This window comes from Ctenopharyngodon idella, chromosome 23 (assembly GCF_019924925.1).
Source record: "Ctenopharyngodon idella isolate HZGC_01 chromosome 23, HZGC01, whole genome shotgun sequence".
NCBI lineage: Eukaryota > Metazoa > Chordata > Actinopteri > Cypriniformes > Xenocyprididae > Ctenopharyngodon > Ctenopharyngodon idella.
In genome coordinates this window covers 8,771,036-8,796,804 of record NC_067242.1, presented here as the reverse complement: position 1 = coordinate 8,796,804, position 25,769 = coordinate 8,771,036, and the positions used below count along the sequence as shown (strand labels likewise).

Here is a 25,769-nt window from a genome sequence, read left to right as displayed (position 1 = left end):
TCCATGTTTTATGGGGATATTCCATAGGCGTAATGGCTTTTATACTGTACAAACTGTATTTTGTATCCCCCTACACTAACTCTACCCCTAAACCTACCCATCACAGAAAACTTTCTGCTTTTTTAGATTTTCAAAAAAGATAATTCTTTATGATTTATAAGCTTGTTTGCTCATGGGGATCAAAAAAAAAATGTCCCCACAAGATCAAAATTTACTATACTTGTGGGACATTTGGTCCCCATAACATAGGGAATACCAGGACCACACACACACAATGTAAAATCCAGCACCAGATACCAAGGAAAAAAATGCAGTGAATTTTAAGGCAGCTCTGATGTGGCATTTAATACATATTAATTTGGTGTTTTAGTACCATTTTTACGCTGCTTCGGAAAGTCGCTTCCTTCACATTTATTTACTTGTCAAACAATCAACATTTGTAGACCAGAATCTTTTTTAATGATTAAAATCCAAAAAGGTGAGAAGAAAACACCTCAGGACAAAGAGCCAAAATAATGACAAAGCACATTTAAAAAAAGGGAGATTTAGGCAAAATTGACCACAATAATATCACCTTCACAGTTAACTTCACTACAAACCTTTGAGCACGTCAATACCTGCAACACACAAAAAAACATTAATCAGTAAATTCATCCTGCATTTTCAGTCACTGAATCTGGTGTTAAAGGATCGGTCAAATCTGCTTGAGAACCAGTAGGTGGCACAATTGCTCAGTACTTTTTTCATGTCTTATTGCCAGTACTTAATTGCAGTGACTACTGAGTACTCATTCAGTCTTGAAAAATTTTAATCTTAAACTTTCAATATACTTTTATAAAGTAAAAACTATTTGTATGTGCATTTTGACAGTTCATAAAATGCTTACTTTGTCTTTAAACAACAAGGTGAGAAATAAAACATACTAGTAAGGTCAAGTAGCAAACACTTTTATCCAGAGCACCCTACAGCACAATAAAGAGACAGTCGCTGCATGTGAAGGAGGCTGGGATTATATGCTTTGTTAATGGGAATGTTAGCGATGAGTTATCAGCCCTGATCTTTAACCACTAGGTCACACCACCAAAAATATATTTAAATGAACATATTTACTAAGAATTCCTCTTAGGAACTTCATTGTGCTGTTGTGTCTGTGGAGGCTACTGCATCTACTATGGTTACGTTACCATTTGCATTGCAAATGAACACAATAATAATGGATTCTCTAGTACAATGTATGTCAAAGATCATTTTTAATTTGGAATATATACATTTAGATATAGAATCTTGAAAGAAATATATCAGTTTCCACAAACATGAAGCAGCACAACTGTTTTCATCACTGATAATAATAATAAATGTTTCTTGAGCAGCAAATCAGCATATTAGAGTGATTTCTGAAGGATCATGTGACACTGAAGACTGGAGTAATGATGCTGACAATTCAGCTTTGAACCACAGGAATAAATTACATTTTTCGCCTATGTATCACATGACCTTTCCAACATGATTACGTAATGCGTGGCGCATCGCAGAGCTAGTTCAAGACGAGCATTTGTGGTTAAAAAGTATATATTTAAGAAAATGACCTATCGTTTTATTAGATAAGACCCTTATTCCTCGTCTGGGATCGTGTAGAGTCCTTTGAAGCTGCCCTGAAACTGACATTTGGACCTTCAACCCGTTGGTAGTTGTTGAAGTCCACTATATGGAGAAAAATCCTGGAATGTTTTCCTCAAAAACCTTAATTTCTTTTCGACTGAATAAAGAAAGACAAACATCTTGGATGACATGGGGGTGAGTAAATTATCTGGAAATTTTAATTCTGAAGTGAACTAATCCTTTAACATGAACACAGTTTGCAGAAGCCATATAGAAGAGGAATCAGTCGGTGTTGGTAGGTTGTCTTTAGTATCCTAGCAACAAACACCAACAGGAAACACGAGACTCCGGTTGTAGATGGACATCTGAGTAAGTATCAGGTGTTCGTATGAGACACACGCACTCAGATGAGTGTCTACAGATCTGGCACTAGGACCCAGAATCATCCCTGTTCCTGCCTCCACTCCTCGATCACTCACTCCTCTCCTCCCTACCTGAACTACTCACTCCAGGATGGAGCAGAAGAGATGTCGCAGCACACGAGGAACCAGGTCAGACACATCCGAACAGAAGATAGTCTTGCCTACTAAGTGTCATTTTCTTTCTGTGCATACAGTATTGTTGTAGGATTCGCCTTTTGCAAATGGACAACACCATCAGAAGACTGCAAAACACCTGAATAAGTCAACAACTATGTAAGGTAGCCGACATAGAACCAAATTTTATAGGATTCGAGCCACTGCTGGAATTTATCTGACTGTGTTCCCAAAGTATCCCACCATTGGAGCGAATTCTACACGGGGACTGAACAAGAAGCCACTTTGAAGTGTTTCGAATCAGTCAGCAGGTGTAAAGTTGTAGTTGCAGAAGTTCACTGAGCGAGACTCAGATTATCTGGACTGTATATGTGTACCTCTGTGTGTAACTCCGCATACAGCCATGGGAAATGCAGCTGGAAGTCTAGAGATGACACCCGGGCGGGATGTCAAACGACCCCTCAGCACTTACGGGCACAAACAGCCACCGGCCCCTAAACTGCCCCCACCACCTGAGGAGGAATTAGAGGAGAGGTTCAACATTGTGTTGGTACGTACCGAACAAAATATCCCATTAAAATGATCTACATTAACAGCTCAAATATGTCATTTTCTTTTTGTTTATGTGTTTTCCTGATTGAAAGTAGAAAGTATGTTGAAAGACTTTAGTATGCAGTAACTATAAACATGTTTGATATGCATTGTAAAAATTATTTGCATCTCTTTGCATGCAAAGGTTATTATCAAATGAACACAGATAAGACTTTCCAATGATTGAAACTCCATAGCCTGTCCAAATGACAGCTAGTTGTGCCACGTTAGGATGTCGACTGTGTTGGAATGTTATGCGCATACATACTGAGGTGATTTCATTCATATGCATATTTGTGAAATCTGTAAGATCTCTCCGAGTATGAGTGTTATGCAGCAGCAAGACTCTGATTGTGCAGCTGGAAGCCTTTAATGCGTCATTAGGTGCAATTCACGTGCTGCATCTTATGTATGATGAGTACAATATGTAAATGTAATACTTTGATCTACTTCTTTAAAGTAGTAGTTAATCCAAAATTCTGTCATTTATTCAACCCTTACGTCATTCCAAACCTGTATGACTTTCTTTCTTTCCGTAAACTGAAAGTAAAAGGTGATTTGGGTCTGTCAAGTTACAAAAAAGGACAAAACCACCATTAAAGCATTATAAAAGTAGTCCAACCGCACTATATTTCAAATCTACAGCAGCTTTGACAGTTGTGATCATCCTTATAGAAAAATATATAAAAAAAAATCTTTCTAAAATGTCTTATAAGTCATAAATATCTTCTTTTGTGTCCAACGGAAGAACTAAAATGGTCATAAGGGTTTTAATAGACATGTTATATATATATGTTTGTGCTTTGTTAAGAGTTGTAGTTAAAGGGATAGTTACCCCAAAAATGAAAATTCTGTCATCATTTACTCACCCTCAAGTTCTTCCAAACCTGTATGAGTTTCTTTCTTCTGTTCAACACAAAAGAAAATATTTTGAGGAATGTTGGTAACTAAAAAACAGTTTCTGTCTCCATTGACTTCCATTGCATTGTATTAATTCTATGGAAGTCAGTGGGAACCAGTAACTGTTTGGTCACCCACATTCATCAAAATATCTTCTTTTGTGTTCAACAGAAACAACTTGAGGGTGAGTAAACGATGACCGAATTTTTATTTTTTGGCGAACTATCCCTTTAAGACCTGAAATAACCTACTAATCAACTTAATGCTTGTTAAGTAAAGTATTAGACATGGCAGTTTCCCAACTAAACAGACCAAATCCAACAGTCCACATGTAAATAACTGTGTTTAAAATGGATATTTAGCCCATCTTTTACTCCTTTGCTTATACACTGTAAACTGGTCTGGCTCTGGTGTGCGTTAGTAAAGTCAGCTGTAATTTATTCCATGTTAATTAATCCACTCTGCCAATATCCTTGATGCTGTTCCTAAATCAGATAAACACTCCACACTCTCCCATCATTTAGCAGTGAAAGGCCATCTAATCTACGAACAAGTATTAAAGTGCACATGCAGGCTCTCCATCAAACTCAAACAATTTCATTTTATCCAATCACCATCTACAATGCCTACTGAGAAAGAGAGTTTGTGACATGCTGTTTGTATAATGGAAATACAATGCAAATAATGCAAGTAGAACCAGCTGCGTGTTCATGATAAAACGCACTAATATAAAATGGCAAAAACACACATAGTCAGGTCCCAAATGTGAATATTACAACACAAAGCATATGTACAATAACCTGTGAGCATGTTTAGTAAAAGTAATAAGTATTAAATTATGAAACATGTTATCACATAAGTCTTGCATAACAGTGTCCATATACATATGCAAACTCATGCAAATTTATAGAGAATTCTGCATTCTTTTCTATGTGAGGCAGAATATATGTATATAAATACAATAGTTTTGTCCATGCATGTGTTTTTAGCATTTAAAACACAGTAGCTAATGCTTTCTGCATTGCTGTGCCGAGGGGAGGAGCGCAAGACATCTGCAAAAACTACAGGCCTGTAATTATACAAATGGGTCGTTCAGTTATTGATATTTTGCATGTGGCCACTTACTAAAAGGACAAACCATCCATCTTCAGCAGCAGTCCACCCTTCAGCTGATCTAGAAACACTCAGGACAAAAATATATGACATACAATGAATCAAAGTCAGTGCTAAATGTATTTCAATATACTTATTACTGCAGAAACGAGTCATAAAAACTTGGCTGATGATACACAATGTAACTTTTGGCCCTCTAGCGGTTAAAAAAAAATTGCATGCATTTTGCGGAAGAACATTGTTTCAGCTCTGCGTGACTGTGGATGAATATGACCCTTCACTATAGATAATGCTTTACAATGAACTCTGTTAGAGAGCTACATATGGCAATTTATCAGTTCAATAAAATTCCTTATTTACCTGTTGAGTAATGAAAACAAAACACCATCTCCATGTCACTTTTACAACATTTTAAATCCCTCAGTTCTCGCCATCTTCGAAAAGCCAAGTCAATGTTGGTTCTTGTTTTATTACAAGCTCTGTCTCGTTCTCTTTTTTGCCAGCAGACTCTCCTTGTTTGGCATTTGTTTAAAGCACCAAACATTTAGCTGCTCCATGTCAACCTTTCTCGCTTGTTGTAACAACCTATGCCACTCAGCACACCATATACACGTCAAAGTAGCCGGTGTGGTGAGAAATCGAGTCCCCCCAAGAATCGGGTCCCCTTTTGGAACCTGAGTGATCCCATTGGTTCAACAGACTTTTATTGGGTTGTATTTTTAGCACTTGATTATAATTCCTGCAAAATCATGTTTAAAATGCGCTGACCATTAATGTCTTTTAAATTACACGGTTCATATACTAGTATATAACTAAAGCTATAGGTTGTGAAATGAAGCATGTCTCGTTCTTACTGTTTTTTAGCTAGCTTATGTATGAGCATAGCATACATCTACCCGATTAGCTTGCTAGCTTAGCTTATATTATATTAGGTATGTTTTTTTGCTTCCAATATAGTTCCCAATTACATGTTTCAAATTAACGATGTTTGTGTGTACTTAGCATGACAAATAATTTATTAAAAATGTATAATAGTAATATTATATACTATACCACATTGCTATCATTGTGTAAAATTGTTATTAAATTATTTTTGCAGAACATAGTATGCTGCAAAGATCCCTTTTTGTTTTATTATGCAATACATAGGCATTAATTTTATATTTCAAGCATGTTGTTTGTGCACTTAATGTAATAAACATCATACAATAGTAAAATAGGTTATAATTAGTCAAGACGTCACGATAACAACTTTTTTGATCAGGCATTACCCTCTGGGACATAAAAGAGACCCGATTCCTGGGGGGGACTCGATTTCTCATGACACCGAAGCAACTTTTCTCTATTTACAGATATGACGAGACACGCAAGGGTGAGTGACATATGTACACAACTAGACCTGCGAAATCAGGTCTAAAATATCCATCAGGTCTAAAATATAAACACTTATAATAGGCTTACCATAGTGAATCAGGGTAAGACAAAAACATGTTTTGGAAGAAGGATTGATGATGTATTGGCTCATTATTTAAATTTTGTTCATTTTGAACAAAAAAAGTGAAATATGAAATCCTTGAGGGGATATTATTAAAAGTACCAGATTTGGCTTACAAATATACAAAAAAAAAACTCAAATGCAAATATTTATTGTATTAAATATTCAGTATCATCTTCTAGCGGAATTCTGCCGAAGGTAAAATGATAGAGTTCTGAATGATGACATTAGGCACATGCATTGCTCTCTGCATGTGCTCTAAACTATACACTGCATTACTGCAATGATCTTTGATGCAAAATTATGTGTACACATTTGTGTACTTTATAAAGGATTCAAAATATCCTATAGGATTCATTTAGAATCCTATTGAATATAGAAACCTATATATTCATATAGAATCCTATAGGATTTAAAATAAATGGTGTCACAATGTGATGAAAATGTTAGCTGACCTTGTCCAGTTTTTTTAGAGGAGGGAAAGAACATGTAAAAAAAAAAAAAAAAAGACAAGGAAAGGGCAGACAATACGCTCAGAAGGGAGAGAAATATAAGTAATAGATGATGGTGGAAGAGTTGGATGTGTCTTTGATTCTATAATTCTCCGGCCTCCTTTCCTTATTTTATGGACAGAAAAGGTGAACTATTATTATAAAGAGAGAGACAAAGGAAACTATGAGGTCTGAATTAAAGCATGTAAAGAAAACACTGTATCTACACAGCAGACACAACGCAACAGATTTAAGATTGACAATTATAATCAATGGAGCTGTCTGCACTGCAGGCATTCCATAAAGGAAGATTGTCTGAGAGCGAGACTGTGTGTGTGCGTGTGTGTGTGTGTTTTTGCCCTAAAGACATATTTCTGCAGATTGCTAGTGTTCCTCCCCTTGACCTGTTTTACAAATTAGGACACAGTGCCATGTTAATGTGCCATGCATTGCAAAAGAAATGTAATTCAGTATGCACAAAAATGAAATGATACAGCAAAAGTAAAACATGATGTTGTGGATGTAATTTTTACATGTCATACCATTCAAAAGTATAGGATGGATAAGATGTCTCTCATGCTCACCAAGGCTGCACTTATTTAATAAAAATACAGTAAAACAGTAATATTGTGAAATATTTTTACAATTTAAAAGAATTGTTTTCTATTGGAATATATTTTAATATGTAATTTATACCTGTGATGCAAAGCTGAATTTTCAGCATCATTAATCCAGTCTTCAGTGTCACATGATCCTTCAGAAATCATTTGCTGCTCAAGAAACATTTATTATTATTATTATCAATGTTGAAAACAGTTGTGCTGCTTCATATTTTTGTGGAAATCGTAACATATTTTTCAGCATTATTTGATGAAAAGAACGTTCAAAAGAACTGCGTTTATTTGAAACACAAATCTTTTGTAACATTATAAATGTCTTTACTGTGACTTTTGATCAATTTAATGCATGCTCACTAAATAAAAATATTAATTTCTTTTAAAAAAATCAGACCGCAAACTTTTGAACAGTAGTGTTCATTCAATAATCTTACAGCCTTCACGTTGTTTTATCTTCATTACTTTCATACAAGAGATGCCATCCAATATTCAGAGGTACAAAAGTTTTCCTTTCACTTTTCACAGAAAACGTGATTTCATACACCTGACGTGGATAGACAAATGTTTAGACCGTTTAACATATTTGCTTTGACATTTACTATACAGTTCTTTAGTCTTCGGTCAGTCTTGGGCTCATAAGCTGGTCACAGAATGGCTAAATATTAGTATAGAGTTCATTGAGATCTTTTACAATGTTCCCAAAACAAATGATAACATTCCTGAGATATCAGCTGAAAGATACAGCCAAGGAACTGGGCACAAAACAAATACTGTGAATTCCAATCATCTTTACAGCAAAACAGTTTGTTCCTAAACCAATATCAAGCACCTGATTATGCAATCTCACCTGCTGTATAAGGTAAAACATGACAGACAGTAGGGGTTGTGGAAATACATTTACAAAGGGTTTTGATATTGTTATGGAGAAGACATTTCCCCAAAAAGTGAATAGCAACACCTGACCAAACCCTCCAGGGAACATCCCAATGAGAAGAAAAATATAGTAAATAACGTGTGCATGCATGTGTGTGGACCATTGGCTTTCTCTCTGCGACCTGAAAGTCGATTTTCATGTTTTAGGGCAGTGGTTCTCAACTGGTTTGGCCATATATATATATATATATATATATATATATATATTAAATAGCAGTCCCAAGCTATAATAAACAATAAAGTTAGTAAGTATACATTACTAACATGAACTATTGATACATATGGAAACTGCTCCTCATGAATATGAACAGCTGCATGCAAATCCTTCCCAACTAACACACGACGTTGGTATGGTACTAATTAACTAACTGACAACATAACTCGACGTTGCATGCTCGTAATTTCTTTCACGCTTTATTTATAATGTATACAAAGCGCGAGCCGCCGCATTTGCGTGTGTAATTGAGTGCGAGCTACTAGCACAGTATAACGGCCGACAGGACAGTTAGCAGGAAAGTTAGTTTTTCTGAGGTCGGTGAGAGACTTCTTTCGTAACAACTTACGAAAATAACGTTAGAATAATGATACTTACAAAGCCTGACAACATCTAATCTGACCGCAGATACTGAATCAGGACAACACGTTTTTATCAGCCACTCTTTAGGCCTACTTAAACTACGTTTGTCAGCAGTGCCAACGGCTATCACGCACGTCTTTCAAAATAAAAAAATTTGCATCAGTAAAACAGAATTACATTTGTTGTTGCTTGTTTGTCTGCAAACTCCACAAACCTCCACTCTTAGGTCGCGACCCACCAGTTGAGAAACACTGTTTTAGGGGATTTACACACTGCCTGCATGCAAAATGTGTGTTTGGTATCATCCGATGCTCAAGATGAGTCATTGAGGTAATTCTGTAGGGGCCATAACAGTGTGTGTGTAGCACAAATGCAAACACTCATGCTGTTCATAAATAATTTAGGAGATTGTCATAGCAACAGGACATTCACGCAGCACTAATCTGCCGGTTCAAGAAGGGCATTCTTGGAGTCAGCATAACTTATTATCCATGTGATCTGTCTCGTAAACTGTCTCACAAGACGCAACCGCTTACTCATCAGTTTATATGTGACCATGTGCCACAGTAACTCGACATTTAAACACTGCAGTGCTCTGGGAACATATTATAGCTAGATCTGGTCTTTGACTGCATACTGCAAATACAATTAGATCTGAAGAAAATGTGAGCGGTGCAAAACTTGGCATCCAAGATAGATGCTAGGGTGTTGTGGGTGGTTGGCAGGGTGTTGCTATGTGGATGCCAAGGTGATTCAGGTTGTGACTAGGACTAGGTAAATGCTTTCTCAGAATCCTATTACAATGCAATTCAATGTTAAATAATAATAATAATAATACTTTTATTTAGAAAGAATGCATTCAATTGATCAAAAGTGACAGTAAAGACATATTACAAAATATTTCTATTTCAAATAAATGCTGTTTTTTTTTTTTAAATTTCCATTTATCAAAGAATCCTGAATCCCGCACAACTGTTTTCAACATTGATTATAATAATAAATGTTTCTTGAGCAGCAAATCATCATATTAGAATGATTTCTGAAGGATCATGTGACACTGAAGACTGGAGCAATGATGCTGAAAGTTAAGCTTTGATCACAGGAATAAATTACATTTTAAAATATGTATGCAAATAGAAAACAGTTCTTTTAAATTGTAATAATATTTCACAATATTGCTATATTTACTGCATTTATGATCAAATAAATGAAGTCTTGGTGAGCAGGAGAGACTTCGTTCAAAAACATAAAAAAAAAAAAAAATTCAGACCTGAAATTTTTAAATGGCATTGTATAATAAAACTCAAGAACTTTTTTTTATTCTCTGAAAAACATCATGCAATGAATAATGGTTCTCAGTAAAGTTCTTTGCTAAACCAAAGGTGCTGAAAAAACTTTTTACATCTAATGGTCTAATGATCTAATGGTTCTGTTGAATTAATATAAAGAAAACGAGACTTACCCAATGGTTTATGATTTCTCTTGCTCTGTGATTGTAGAATTCCATGAATCTTCCACCTGATAAAGTGAAGCTGCTCTGTCAGTATGACATTGAGAAGAAATGGGAGTTAGTTTGTGACCAGGTGAGTTCAAAGCAAAAGGACATAAACATTAAAGGGTTAGTTCACCCAAAAATGAAATTTCTGTCATTAATTACTCACCCTCATGTCGTTCCACACCCGTAAGACCTTCGTTCATCTTCGGAACACAAATTAAGATATTTTTGATGAAATCCAAGAGGTTTTTATCTCTCATAGAAAGCAACGAAATGACCACATTCAAGGTGCAGAAAAGTAGTAAAAACATTGTTAAAATAGTTAACGTGACTACAGTGGTTCAACCTTAATGTTATAAAGTGATGAAAATACGTTTTGTTTTTTCGTACTTTTGTAGCCGGAGTCCGGACATATACACTGAAGCCTGCACTGCATTCACTACATCAGCTGCGTATAACAACAGTTCAAATGGTTAAATAAAGTTGTTATTTTTCATTTTTTTTGGGCACAAAAAGTATTCTCATCACTTCATAACATTAAGGCTGAACCACTGTAGTCACGTTGACTACGATGCCTTTAATACCTTTCTGGACCCCAAAAGGTGCAATGAGGTTGCTGCCAATGTGTAGTTCAGAAACCCTCGGATTTCATCAAAAATATCTTAATTTGTGTTCCGTAGATGAACGATTTACGGTTTGGGACGACATGAGGGTGAGTAATTAATGACAGAAATTTCATTTTTGGGTGAACTAACCCTTTAATGCAAGAAACGTGACGTGAGTTTACTATTCCTTCTTGTTTCTCTGTCTTCAGGAGCGATTTCAGGTGAAGAATCCTCCATCAGTGTACATTCAGAAACTTAAGAGTGTATTAGAGCAGGGAGGAGGCAGAAAGGTACCGATATGTGTGTGTGTTTGTGTATGTGTGTGTTTGAATCTGAGAGTGAGATGTAGAACTCGTCCTATAATAATCAAACTGAAATACGCGAGTGTTTTTATGTGTGTGATTTTCATTGTGTATGATTTGTAGTTTAAAAGGCGAGTCCAAGAATCCACACAAGTTTTGAGAGAGCTGGAGATCTCGTTGCGCACCAATCACATTGGGTAAGAGCCATCACATGACTGCAGAAAAATGCATGTTACTGACAATGCATGTTTCTAGCCTGATTACACAATAAATGAATAGATACTTTTGTACTACTTAAAGTTTGTTAAATGCAGGTTTCATCTGGGAATGTGTGTCGACGCTGGATTGTCTTTTTTTTTCTTAATTTGTGAAGTTCTCTCTGTCTGTTCAGGTGGGCTGAGGAGTTTCTAAATGAAGAAAACAAGGGTTTAGAAGTGCTAGTGGACTACCTCTCTTTTGCTCAACGCGCAGTCACGTATGTACACACACACAAACACACTGTCACACAAAGACACAATAGAGGAACCTAAATTCTTAATGTGACAAGGCGTCTGGGAAAAGAATGTGCTCAGAGTCAGACCATCCAGTGTCTCAAACCAAACTCTGATGCCAGCAGAAGAGTGGTGTTATATTCACTAGTCTGAGTAATGAACAGTCTACCACAAACCACAAACTAATATAACTGTAGTGAACAGCGGACATTAAAGGGATAGTTCACCCAAAAATGAAAATTTGATGTTTATCTGCTTACCCCCAGGGCATCCAAGATGTAGGTGACTTTGTTTCTTCAGTAGAACACAAATGATGATTTTTAACTCCAACCGTTGCGGTCTGTCAGTCGTATAATGCTTGTCAATGGGAACTCAATCTATAAGAGTCAAAAAAACATGCACAGACAAATCCAAATTAAACCCTGCGGCTTGTGACGACACATTGATGTCCTAAGACACGAAACGATCGGTTTGTGCGAGAAACCGTACAGTATTTATATAATTTTTTACCTCTAATACACCACTATGTCCAACTGCCTTGCGCACGGCATCCGGTGCGTGAGGTGTGTACCGGCTCTGGCGTAGTTTAAAGGATTAGTCCACAGTCAAATAAAATTTTCCTGATAATTTACTCACCCCCATGTCATCCAAGATGTTCGTGTCTTTCTTTCTTCAGTCGAAAAGAAATAAAGGTTTTTGATGAAAACATTCCAGGATTATTCTCCTTATAGTGGACTTCAATGGTCTCTCCAAACGGTTGAAGGTCAAAATTACAGTTTCAGTGCAGCTTCAAAGGGCTTTAAACGATACCAGACGAGGAATAAGGGTCTTATTCCTACATCTTATTCAACTTACGGAACGAAGGCGGTGCCAGTTCCGTTTTTTCCGTAAGTAGAATAGGGAAGGGTAGTACATACAGCGTAAGCTTTTTGAAGAATACGGAAAGCGGAAGCACGTGCAAGACGATCATTTGTGTTTGTGTTTGTAGTTTTTTTAGAAAATGACCGATCGTTTCGCTAGATAAGACCCTTATTCCTCGTCTGGTATCGTTTAAAGCCCTTTGAAGCTGCACTGAAACTGTAATTTTGACCTTCAACCATTTGGAGAGACCATTGAAGTCCACTATAAGGAGAATAATCCTGGAATGTTTTCATCAAAAACCTTAATTTCTTTTCGACTGAAGAAAGAAAGACATGAACATCTTGGATGACATGGGGGTGAGTAAATTATCAGGAAAATTTTATTTGACAGTGGACTAATCCTTTAAACTACACCAGAGCGCGTACACACCTCACGCACCGGATGCCGTGCGCAAGGCAGTAGAACATAGTGGTCTATTAGAGGTAAAAAATGATATAAATACTGTTCGGTTTCTCGCACAAACTGATCGTTTCGTGTCTTAGGACATCAATGTGTCGTCACGAGCCGCAGGGTTTAATTTGGATTTGTCTGTGCTTGTTTTTTTTTTACTCTTATAGATTGAGTTCCCATTGACATGCATTATAAGACTGACAGACTGCAACAGTTGCACTTAAAAATCATCATTTGTGTTCTACTGAAGAAACAAAGTCAACTACATCTTGGATGCCCTGGGGGTAAGCAGATAAACATCAAATTTTCATTTTTGGGTGAATTATCCCTTTTACATGCATTCATAAGACAGACTGTGTTTGTACAGATATGACATGGACAGCTCTGATAATGGAAGCTTTGAGGAGAAATCTATGGAAGATCTGACTACGAGTGCGTCAAACTCCCCCACCCACAATTCCCCACGCTCAGGACGGTCCTTCACCACAAGGTCAGTCATGCATGTTAAACCGCTCTGACATGATGTATTGTTCCTTATTTCAGCGCTTTTCAGATTTACATGTCATGTGTGTGAAGTAGCTCTTAAACTGAAGAAAACATGTTTCTGAGCATTAAATAATGAGTCTCGTTCACAAACAATTGTGTAAAACCTTTGTAATGTTAATGAATTTGGAGTGTTGTAAATGAGTGATATATGTATATATGTATATATATATATATATATATTTATATATATATATATATATATTATGATTTGTTCATAAAATATTTGTAAGCAGATTTCACACAAATTTTTGTATGCATGCTTATTTAATGAGATCCATTTTTCTCATTTACCACGGTTCTGTTTTTCTTAACAAATATTCAGCAAGCAATATCTTATATATGACTATTTTCAGCTTCACAGATCTACTTAATGAAACCCAATCACACAAAACATCATGCACACGTGCTAAACACTATCACTGTAACTTCAAAGTGTCAAAGTATGTGTGCAATGTGTTTTGAGATCATAACACGTGCAATCAGACACAAACACACACACCCGTCCAGTCGCTTCTATCAGGATCAGCTGCATTCCTGTTACAAAGAGAGTGTGTTTGTGTGTTACATATCTCAAAAAGTTTTACTTTTAATGATTTTGAGATTACACATTAAAGGGTTAGTTCACCCAAAAATGAAAATAATGTAATTTATTACTCACCCTCATGCCGTTCCACACCCGCAAGACCTTCGTTCATCTTCGGAGCACAAATAAAGATATTTTTGTTTTAATCCAATGGCTCAGTGAGGCCTGCATAGCCAGCAATGACATTTCCTCTCTCAAGATCCATTAATGTACTAAAAACATATTTAAATCAGTTCATGTGAGTATAGTGGTTCAATATTAATATTATAAAGTGACGAGAATATTTTTGGTGCACCAAAAAAACAAAATAACGACTTATATAGTGATGGCCGATTTCAAAACACTGCTTCAGGAAGCTTCGGAGCGTTATGAATCAGCGCGTCGAATCATGATTCGGATCGCGTGTCAAACCGCCAAACTGCTAGAATCACGTGACTTTGGCGCTCCGAACCGCTGATTCATAACGCTCCTAAGTTATAAATGACATTATTTTCATTTTTGGGTGAACTAACCCTTTAATATAGTTCTGCTTCGAATTAATTTATGTTTCTGTAAGACTGGACAGTAATGATGTGTGAGCTGGTTTCACATGATCTATCTTCTCCTCAGGAAAGCTCTGCGATACTCGCGTCTGCTCAGCCAGAAGAACCACCTGCATCTCTGCATCTTGTGCCTTCGCGCCATCATGAACTACCAGGTACTTCTCACTCTCATCTCATCTCGTCTCGTCTCTTCTTTTGACTAATGTGTCTCTGTGTGTGTGTGTTAGTTAGGGTTTAATCAGGTGATGGCTCATCCCAGCTGTGTCAATGAAATCACTCTCAGTCTCAACAACAAGAGTGCCAGGTGAGAGGACAGTGTGTTTTGGTTTTAAATGTTTTTGTTTCTACACTTCTGTCCTTACATATGTGTCTGTGTGTGTGTGTGTGTGTGTGTGTGTATGTGTGTGTGTTTAGGACAAAAGCACTGGTTCTGGAGCTCCTTGCTGCTGTGTGTCTGGTTCGAGGAGGTCACGAAATGATTATTGCAGCCTTTAATAATTTCAAAGAGGTAAGAAAAGACTTCCCTTCTTTTTCTGTTCATCCGTCTCACTCATCTTATCACCTCCACTGTGTCTCCTTGATCTTATTGTGCACAATGCAACACTGGAAAAAATAAATAAATAAAATAAAATAAAAAATTATAACCAAATAACAAAATATATATATAAAAAAGTTTGTTGTTATAAAATATATATATATATATATAAACATAATATAATCAAATATATATATATATATATATATATATAAAAATTATAATAATATTTATTATAAAATAATAACAATAATAAAATATAATTAAATAGAATATACCAAAATCTAATATAATTTAATATAATAATAAAAAGAAAATATATTAAAAATAAATAAAAATAAATATTATGTTACTAAAGATGTATTATAAAAATACTTAAAAGCAAAACGTTGGTTGTAATAAAATATAATCAAACATACCTAAACATAATATAATCAAATAATAATACATTTTTAAATAATAATAAACATGTATTATAAAATAATAAAAAGAAAAAAGTATGAATTAATAATATATAGTAATATACAAAAACCAAATATAATCAAATATAACTAATCAAAATAGTTCCAAATTCCAAAAAAAAAAAAAAAAAAACTTTTTGTGAAATATTTGTTTGTGTGCAAAGACATGCATACATTTTTAAGTGTGGTTTGACTGTCTGAATACTTTTTAGGGCCACTGTACATATATAATATGTCAATAATTTTATATATTATAATATAATATCGTGAATAATGTTTACTTTTCATCAATAAATGTCTTCAAGGATCAAAAACCTGACCCACACTCTTTAGTTATTCACACAGACACATGATGAGATTTAGATACAAGTATCTGATCTGCTAAACTAATATAAGACGCGTATATAGGAGATATGATCATCCTGCAACCTCACGTATTCACACGGACGTCATTTTGAACTTTTTTATGTCACAAAGACATTTGTGTGGGTGATGATTTAGATGCCTATCTCTGACAACAGAAAGTATTACACAAACTAGAGCTAAAACCAGAACATTTTATACCTGCTTAGGGGTTTCCCATCCATATTTCCTCATTGTGTCACAAAAATTTTTGCATAAAAATGTAACACGGCCTTTCTGTAGCGAGAGCTAAATAATAAGATAGGGATGTTAAGCCAACAATAAACTGTCAGATGATAAACTATACTGTAACCTCAGATTTCAAATGAAAAATCCTGGCAATATCCGAAATCCGAAATCCGAAATGTTTGGTCCACATGAGGAAAACAGCTTATAAGTCATATTAAATTATGTTTTTTGAAAATGTAAAAATGCAGAAAGTTGTCTGTGATGGATAAGGTTAGGGTTAGGGGATAGATTAGAATATACAGTTTGTACAGTATAAAAATCATTATGTCTATGGAAATTCCCCATAAAACGTGTGTGTGTGCGTGTGTGTAGGTGTCTGGAGAGAAAAACAGATTCGAAAAACTAATGGAATATTTCAGAAATGAAGACAGCAACATTGATTTCATGGTGAGGACACAGAATTCTTAATGTTACCCATTTTCTATATGTATTTCAGCTTCACAATACTAACATCACAGTACATACATAATGCATTGCGTTTCTGGACATAGATTAAGGTTTTTCCTGTTCCTTTTCCCTGTTTAACATAGGAGGAAACTGATCAATATATATGTTAACGTTTCCTTTGTCACCTCTAGGTGGCTTGTATGCAGTTTATCAACATTGTAGTGCACTCAGTGGAGGACATGAACTTCAGAGTGTATTTACAGTACGAGTTTACACAATTGGGACTAGACAGCTATCTAGAGGTGAGCAACTAAACTACACTAGGCCTACCATTTAAAAGTTCGGATGACTGTGATTTCTTTTTTTCCAGAAAAAGTATCAGAAACTGATACTTTTATTCAGCAAGGATGCATTAAATTGATCAAAAGTGACAGTAAATGCATTTCTAACGTTACATATAATGTCTGTGTGTGTAGAAATTAAACGGCACTGAGAGTGAGAGGCTGCAGTTGCAGATTCAAGCGTACCTGGATAATGTGTTTGATGTTGGAGCGATGCTAGAGGACGCAGAGGCCAAAAATACAATAATGGAACATCTAGAGGAGCTACAAGAACAAAACACACAGGTACACACACCCAAAATTACTTCAACCTTTACTGATATAAATCGGATCTATGTATCTTATACTGTATAGATGTTTTCAAATGCACATATATCTGCTTTTTGACTTAATAATGTGTATGTGTGTATATATATATATATATATATATATATATATATAGATAGATAGATAGATAGATTATTGTACAATTTTTTGTAAATAGATACACACCAGATCATATTTAAGCTCTCATGCTCTCATGTATCATGTTGTGTATATCAGCTAAATACTAGAATGCAGCAGTGTGAGAGTGAAGCTGTGGAGAAGACGTCTGAACTCGAGAAACAACTTATACAGAGTATGAAAGAGGTTGAGCTTCTGAAGGTAACACACTTCACACACACTCACTCACTCACTTTTACTCGTGTTTCCAGCTTGTGTAGCTTTGGTTCCTGTTGCATGTGTGTGTTTTCAGGGCAGTCTGAAGGAGGCACACGCTCAGGTCTCTCAGCTGCAGCAGAAGGAGAAAGAGAGAGAGACACGCAGTGAGAAAGAGCAGGAGCGAGAGAAAGACAGACAGCACTCTGAGCTGGAGAAGATGCTTCAGGTTCTAGTGGATCAAGGTCTGATCCGCATGGAGAGATCCGAATCCGGCTCTCTGGATTTACACATTATACCAGCCGCTAACACAACAGGTGAAGATCAAATATATACATAATAACATATAGTTAGGAAAAAGTTAACTTAATTAACTATAATTTCATATAATATAATATAATATGTAAGGCAAAATCTGGCAAACAGACACTCCTCTGGACAATTTTACATATTAAGTACTGTAACATATTTTTATAAATAATAAATAAAACAATTCTCTTTTAATCCCAAGATAAGAGTACAACAGAAATTAAGGCCTCACCTGTGATGCAGTCTCCGCCCCCTGCTCCTGTCCCCGCCCCTCCACCACCACCTCCTCCTCCGCCCCCTACGAGCACAGCTCCGCCCCCTTCACCTTTACCTGGAAGGGCAGGAACAGTAAAGACAGGTGAGAGAAATGATAACAGCCATGTATAGTACAAAACAACTATGAGATTCGAAATGAATTTGAATGAGAAGGGGAGCTGTGCACATACACTGAAAGACTTATTTCTTTCCCTGTGTGTGTGTGTGTACGTGTGTTTAAGGTGTAAAAGTTAAGAAGCCAATCAAGACAAAGTATCGTATGCCACTGCTTAACTGGCACGCTCTAATGGAGGAACAGGTGGCTGGCACCGTCTTCACAGAGCTGGATGACGAAAGTGTGCTTGGGGTCAGTTCTGTTTCTAACTCGCCTCATAGAAATGCATGAAATAGGGCCACCTGAAAATAGAGTTGTTAGAAACATTGCTGCTTGCAGGTTTTTCTTCTTGAAATGTATTTTTTAATTACTTATTAAATATTTTTAACATAAAATATTTTTTAAATTTGAATATAATTTTTGTTTTTATTTTTTATAAATTTTATTTTAAAAAAAAATGTTTTTTTAGGAGTAGTCCTTTCACGATTTTTTAAAAATGTGAATATCATTTTCGTTTTTATTATTTATAAATTTTATTTTAATAAATAATGTTTTTTTAGGAGTAGTCCTTCCCGATTTTTTAAAATTTGAATATAATTTTTGTTTTTATTATTTATAAATTTTATTTTAATTAAAAATGTTATTTTTTTAAGGTGTAGTCCTTCCAAATTTTTTTAAAATTTAAATATAATTTTTATTTATAAATTTTATTTTAATTAAAAAATGTTTTTTAGGGGTGGTCCTTCCCCATTTGTATGCATGTTTCTAACTCGGCTCATAGAAATGCATGAAAAAGGACTACCTTGAAAATAGAATTTTTGCTGCAAAGGCAGCAATATTTGCTGCCTTTTTTCTTCTTGAAATATGATTAATTATTTATAAAATATTTTAATATAAAATATTTTACAAAATGTAATCTTTATAAATTTTATTTTAATATAAAATCCCGTTTGTGTGTGTTAAAACATATTTTAATATCAAATTTATTTAAAAATAAAACAATTTTGTTTTTAATGTTTATATATTTCATTTTAGTTTTTTGCTTTTTTATGAAATATACAATAATTTTTTAAAAGTGAAACAATTCTTGTTTTTAATATTTATACATTTTATTTTAAAGTGCTTAAAGTTTTAGGAGTACTCATAAGCAGTTAGAATTATCGCAACATTTATCATCAGAATTGATTTGAAGGACTAAAGACGATGTCACTCACCTCACTTCCTGTCCTACTGTCTCTGAAGGAGTTGAACATGGACGTCTTTGAGGAGTTGTTTAAAACTAAAGCTCAGTCTGCTCCTGTTGACGTCAGCACTCTGAAGGTGAAAGTGGCTCATAAAGCATCTAGTAAAATCTCACTACTGGAGCCCAACAGGGCCAAAAACCTCGCCATCACACTGCGCAAAGGAGGCATGAGCACCGCTCAGATCTGCACTGCGATACAATTGTACGTTCAACACACACAATCACTTAAACAATGATTTGTTTCTTTTCTTTCACGTCACACAATTTTGTTGCAAACAAAACTTGCATATATAAAACTAATCCTGGTACTCTCTCCGGGCAGGTATAATCTTGATTTGCTAAACTCAGATTTTCTGGAGCTCCTGGAGCGTTTTATCCCATCTGATTATGAGCTCAAGTTGATTCAGAATTACGAGCGTGAAGGACGCCCCCTGCTGGAGCTGTCAGAGGAGGACAGATTCATGGTGGCCTTCAGCAAAATCCCACGTCTGTCACAGAGAATCAGCACGCTAACATTCATGGGAAACTTCAGCGATAGCATCCTGCTATTAAAACCTGTTAGTATATATGCATACTATACACTGTAAAAATCATTTTTCAAAGTTGTAAATAAAGATTATTGGAGTATGTTTTACAAGAAAATACTATTTCAGTCTATTTCAAAATGTCATTTAATTCAGTGTTACTTGCCGATTCTTTGTACTAATTAGTGTGAAACAGCAATTTCTGAGACAGAAACACCAATTTCTACACCAATTTTTTTTTTTTTCAGTTTACTTTGTCAAAATCTATTTGCTTTCTTTACGTTTACCTTTACTTATTTTGTAGCAATTAAATGCCATCATCGCTTCTTCCGTGTCTATCAAATCTTCCAGCAAACTGAAGAAGATTCTAGAGGTAAAGAGAATCAACTTTAATGTGAAATTATTTCAAATAATATCTGTAGTGAAAACTGATCTTTCTCTGTTTTCTAGATCATTCTTGCATTTGGGAATTACATGAACAGTGGGAAGAGAGGATCAGCATATGGATTTCGACTCCAAAGTCTGGATTTGGTAAGAAAACGATGATAGCTGGCCATTTTGAAGCAGATTAACAGTTTTAGTTTATTAGTGCAACTAATTAATTTTATGTTATATAGTGTAAAATAAATACATACCTTATTTACTGTTGTTTAATTGTATTTTTTGGATATATACTCTATGTGATTATTCAGTTGAAATAAATAGCAAATTTTATATACACGTACACACTGAAAATATTTACAAAAGTGGGCGCTTTTATCCAAAGTGACTTACATTGCATTCAAGGTATATATTTGATCAGCTCATGCCAAGCGGGTATGTTTGTTAATTTATCACACATATCTCACATTTTCACTTTCAGCTTCTGGACATGAAATCCACAGATCGAAGACAGACACTCCTGCATTTCATCGTCAGCATCATACAAGAAAAATACCCTCAACTGCACAACTTTCACACTGAACTACACTTTCTGGACAAAGCTGCGCTGGGTGAGTGTTCTCACATTTACATCAACTCGCCAGTCCAGCTCTAAGTGTGACCGTTTTGCAGGACATAATATACTTTAAAGTTGTTAGTTCACCCAAAAATGAAAATTCTGTCATTAATTACTCACCCTCATGTCGTTCCACACCCGTAAGACCTTCATTCATCTTCAGAACACAATTTAAGATATTTTTGATGAAATCCAAGAGGTGACTCCTCCATAGACAGCAATTGAATCACCACTTTAAATTTCCAGAAAGGTACTAAAGACATCGTTAAAACAGTCGACGTGACTGCAGTGGTTCAACCTAAATATTATGAAGCGACAAGAATACTTTTTGTGCGCAAAAACAAAACAAAAATAACGACTTTATTCAACAATATCTTCTCATCTGCGTCTTTTTATTACTTCTTATTATTGGCCGGCTCCTGCATCATCATCACACCATGCGTCATGCTGCTCACGTGAACAGCGTCTGCCAATACTGAGTCGGCATTCTGACGTAGAACCTGGAAGCGCTGGATGTAAACAGCGTATGAAAATGACACAGAAAAGATGATACTGTTGAAAATGACACAAAAGAGAAGATATTGTTGAATAAAGTTATTATTTCTGTTTTGTTTTTGCGCACAACAATGCAAATTATATATAGGCTGACCTGAATGTTCATGTATCTTTCTCTCAGTCTCTCTGGACAGCATCCTTGCAGATGTGCAATCTCTGGAGAAGGGAATGGAAGTGGTCCGTAAGGAGTTCCAGCAACAGAACGACAGCACTGTCCTCAAAAACTTCATGTCTAATAATGGCAGTCTGCTGGACACTGTGGTTAAAGACAGCAAAACTGCACAGGTTGAGATGAATTCAGTCCTGTGCTACTTTGAAATCAGAAGACAGTAATGAATAATTGCTTAATCAGCTCTGTTTGTCTCCTTACAGGAGGTGTATCACTCAGTGGTGGAGTATTTCGGAGAGAATCCCAAATCCACACCCCCTTCTGTGTTCTTCCCTGTTTTCGCCAGGTTCATTAAAGCATATAAGGTGATTAAATTATTATTGAGTGATAATATCACATCAGCATATATCATACTAGTTATGAGAGATTAAAAGTTGTGATGCAATGTTGGGTTGGCCTGAAACCACAAGCAGTTCTCTCTTGGCGAGGTTGAAGTTGAAGTTGATGGTCCTTCATCCAGCAAGAAACGTCTGTCAGGCAGGCTGAGATGCGAGCAGCTACCGTCGGATCATCCGGCTGGAATGAGAGATAGAGTTTTGTGTCATCAGCATACCAGTGATAGGAAAAGCCATGTTTCTGAATGACAGATCCTAGTGATGTTGTGTAAATGGAAAAGAAAAGTGGCCCAAGCACCGAGCCCTGAGGCACCCCAGTAGCTAGATGTCGCAACTTAGACACCTCACCTCTACATAAAATAGGGGTTATGAATACATAAAGTAGTCATAAAACAGTATCTGACTCCCTTTTCAAGAGCTGTTTGCATTTGAAGTGTCAGTTAAATTAATTACCTTAAAATTCATTAGTACCAAACATTCATCCCCCCAGTAGATATCATCCACCACTAGCATGCTATTTTCAACATACTAGGACACACTAATCCTATTCTAGTATAGATAATATGCAATTTGGCATGCTGCTTTGTACAAATATGTTTTTCTAGTCCTCCTTCCTCCAGCATGTTGATTTACTGATGAAACTTTTTTTCTCTGTAGCTGGCCGAAGAGGAGAACAAACAGCGGAAGAAATTCTCTGAGAATGAGGACAGCGTATATTTATCCATCTCTGACCCTCACATCAAATCAGTGAGTAATAAGGTAATGTGTGATAGACAGAGACAGAAATAACTGAGAACAGGAAGTGAAATATAAAGACATCTTACCGGTCTGTTCATGTCAACAGATGCCTGCGCTGCCACGCTTACCACAGGTGGACCTGATCGCAGAGCTGAAGCGCAGGCAGATGTCGCCGCTCGTGAGAGAGGGAAAAGACGGAGCCATTGAGGACATCATCACAGGTCAGTCTGGGGTCAGGGTTCAAAAGTCAATTTATGGTGGTTGGATAAAACCAGTGCCCTAACTTTGAATTTTACCATGATAAAGGGGTTTTATTATAAATGGCGCAAGTAAAACCTGACACATACCTTTACGCCAGGTGTGTTCAAAGTAAGGGGTCCCAGAAAAGTTAAGGGAAAAAGTATAAAAAAAAAAAAAAAAAAGAAAAATGTAAAACAATAAAATAAAATCACAATTTACTAAATTTGAAATTCTGCCGTTTCATACAGAATGGTCAGAAATGATGACATCAAATGACATTTAATTGATTCAGCCATACTTTTATGTACAGTATTATAATGATGAGTAGAAAAAGATACTGTCAACTCAACAGAATATATATAAATATTTTTATAGTATACATGGTTATTTATAGAAAAGTATATATTGTATTTACATGTATATTATTTTACATTTTTATAGTATAAATGGTTCTTTGTACAAATGTATATATTTTCAATACATAAATTTATACAAAATTATTGAAAAATATTGTATAAAGGCCCATTTATACTATAATATGTAAAATATTAATGTAAATATATGTATATATATATATTTATAGTTTATAATATAGTATTTATAAACTATAAATATTATAAAATATACATTTATATAGACTAATTTATAGTATAAACTTTTTAAATATAAATGTAAATATAATATTTATAATCCATAAATATATTGAAATTAATTTAATATATACATTAGTAAAGACTAAGGTATATTATAAAATGTAAATATATTTATAAACTATAAATATATTGAAACATATTTATATAATATAAAGACTCCTATATAAAGTACTATAAAAAATAAATGTCATACATGTAAATGTATATATTGAAATGCATTTATTTTTATATATACATTTCTATAAAAATTAAATATTATAAATGTAAAATTAGATAGTTTCTAAATGTATATAAAACTATAAATATTTTTAAATATATTTATATAATATACATTTATATACTCATAGTATAAATATTTTAAATATAAATATTTTGTGTAAATATTTTGAAATATATTTAATATATACATTTGTAAAGACTAATGTATATTATAAAAATGTAAATATTATAATTGTAAATATATTTATAAACATTTATACATGTGCAAAGACTGCTATATACTATAAAAAAATATTATATATGTAAATATAATATGTATAATCAATTATTTTAATATATACATTTGTATAAGACCCATTTATACTATAAAAAACAATATTAAAGATGTAAATATAAATGTATTTATAAACTATAAATATGTTGACATTTATTTATAGTTCATTAGCCAGACTGCACACTGATATTCGATTTGGCCAGAATCTGTTAAAACGGATATTTTCACAAAATGTTTTGTTCTTCGTTCGTCATAGTACGTCTTGGGATTCTCTGTCTAGTCTAATTCTCTCTTCACTCATCATTTTGTCAGTTATTTCTGTCACTCTATTTTCCTGCTTTTGATATTCAGAGTATATTGTGTATTTAGTTCAATTTGTCTTATTTCTGCTTTCCTCTAACATCTCTCATCTGCTTCTCAGCTCTGCAGGCGGTGCCGTTTACGGCCCGTTCTGGGAAGCGTTCGTCTCGTCTGCTCTGTGATTCGGGTTTCTGCGATGGGAGTTCTTTATAACTGTCTCTGCTTTCCTCTCTTCAGTCTCTGAAGGTATCGCTCTTCATCTAGACACTGCTATCCGTGTCGGCTTTGCTCTTCTGTAACACTGAACTTCCTGCAAGTGCCTCCCTCAGTTCCTCCTTGTAGATCTGATGTTTCCCTTTTTGAAAAGCTCAAAAAGACATCTTCATCAGGGTTTTTTTTGACTGTGTGTATTTGCATTTGCGTGTGTGTGCGCAGATTTGAGGAACCAGCCGTATATCAGAGCAGACGGAGGCAGACGAAGCGCCAAATGGAAACCAGCTCAGCAGCTTCCCGTGTCGTCAGACATCTCTCTGTGAAACACGCACCGCTCGAAGGTTTCCCAGATGAACGGACACAACTAATGAAGCCAAAAACAGTTTACATAAATATTTAAACAGCTACATTAAGCTCTCAATTAAGTCAAACTATTTATTTTCAATTTAGCAAACACTTTTAGGGTAAACTCAAGAAACCTGTCAAGAACATGTGCTTTTATATTTCATATTTTGCCTAAAATTATTTAATTATTTGAATAATATAATTGAAAGAATTTGACTTTTTCGGTTTTATTATGATTTTGGGATGAAATATGGCATATTCTTGACAGGTTTTGTAAGACTAACCCTTTAACAACTGGATTTTCAGCTAAATTTTACATTTAGACACTTTATGTTGATATTTACATGATGTATTCTTACTGGATGCTTACACAAACTACTGAAAACTAGCTTTGTCTAGTATGTGTATATTTATTTTTTTCATACGAATCAACCTTTTTCTTTCTACATACAGTATGTATTACATAACAAAGATTTTATACTAGAAAACTGGCAGTTTACAAATAAAAAGTACAGCATTTCTGAATAAAAATTAGTGCACAAGA

At 34.9% G+C, this 25,769-nt stretch overlaps 1 protein-coding gene and 1 long non-coding RNA gene across 4 annotated transcripts; one reads left to right on the top strand and one right to left on the bottom strand.

The window, feature by feature from the left end:
* The first annotated feature begins 651 nt into the window (after nucleotides 1-651).
* fmnl1b (formin-like 1b) lies at nucleotides 652-25,769 on the top strand. Of its 3 annotated transcripts, XM_051881680.1 has the most exons (27): nucleotides 652-2,685; nucleotides 10,352-10,435; nucleotides 11,162-11,242; nucleotides 11,378-11,451; nucleotides 11,646-11,729; nucleotides 13,424-13,546; nucleotides 14,795-14,882; nucleotides 14,955-15,031; nucleotides 15,142-15,235; nucleotides 16,687-16,761; nucleotides 16,953-17,063; nucleotides 17,238-17,387; nucleotides 17,646-17,747; nucleotides 17,839-18,058; nucleotides 18,253-18,408; nucleotides 18,548-18,672; nucleotides 19,663-19,865; nucleotides 19,986-20,220; nucleotides 20,492-20,560; nucleotides 20,638-20,718; nucleotides 21,050-21,179; nucleotides 21,861-22,024; nucleotides 22,112-22,213; nucleotides 22,901-23,002; nucleotides 23,088-23,202; nucleotides 24,789-24,913; nucleotides 25,103-25,241. In XM_051881680.1, exons 1-26 carry the CDS (start codon nucleotides 2,539-2,541, stop codon nucleotides 24,878-24,880), a joined length of 3,084 nt encoding a protein of 1,027 aa, XP_051737640.1. In that variant the 5' UTR covers nucleotides 652-2,538; the 3' UTR covers nucleotides 24,881-24,913; nucleotides 25,103-25,241. The 3 variants fall into 3 exon arrangements, with proteins under 3 accessions (XP_051737640.1, XP_051737641.1, XP_051737639.1); XM_051881681.1 differs by lacking the exon at nucleotides 24,789-24,913 and having other exon boundaries at nucleotides 654-2,685; nucleotides 22,901-22,990; nucleotides 25,103-25,769; XM_051881679.1 differs by lacking the exon at nucleotides 24,789-24,913 and having other exon boundaries at nucleotides 655-2,685; nucleotides 25,103-25,769.
* LOC127505828 (uncharacterized) lies at nucleotides 15,199-17,877 on the bottom strand. Its single transcript, XR_007927822.1, has 3 exons — nucleotides 17,780-17,877; nucleotides 17,289-17,366; nucleotides 15,199-15,330 (listed from the first exon to the last, which is right to left on the bottom strand). It is a non-coding gene; the product is annotated as an uncharacterized LOC127505828 (long non-coding RNA).

Coding starts and splice junctions, on each gene's coding strand:
- fmnl1b (XM_051881679.1), top strand. CDS start 2,539: ATGGGAAATGCAGCTGGAAGTCTAGAGATGACACCCGGGCGGGATGTC. Junction 16,762..16,952: donor ACAGCAACATTGATTTCATG/GTGAGGACACAG, acceptor TGTCACCTCTAG/GTGGCTTGTATGCAGTTTAT. Junction 19,866..19,985: donor ATCTGCACTGCGATACAATT/GTACGTTCAACA, acceptor CTCTCCGGGCAG/GTATAATCTTGATTTGCTAA.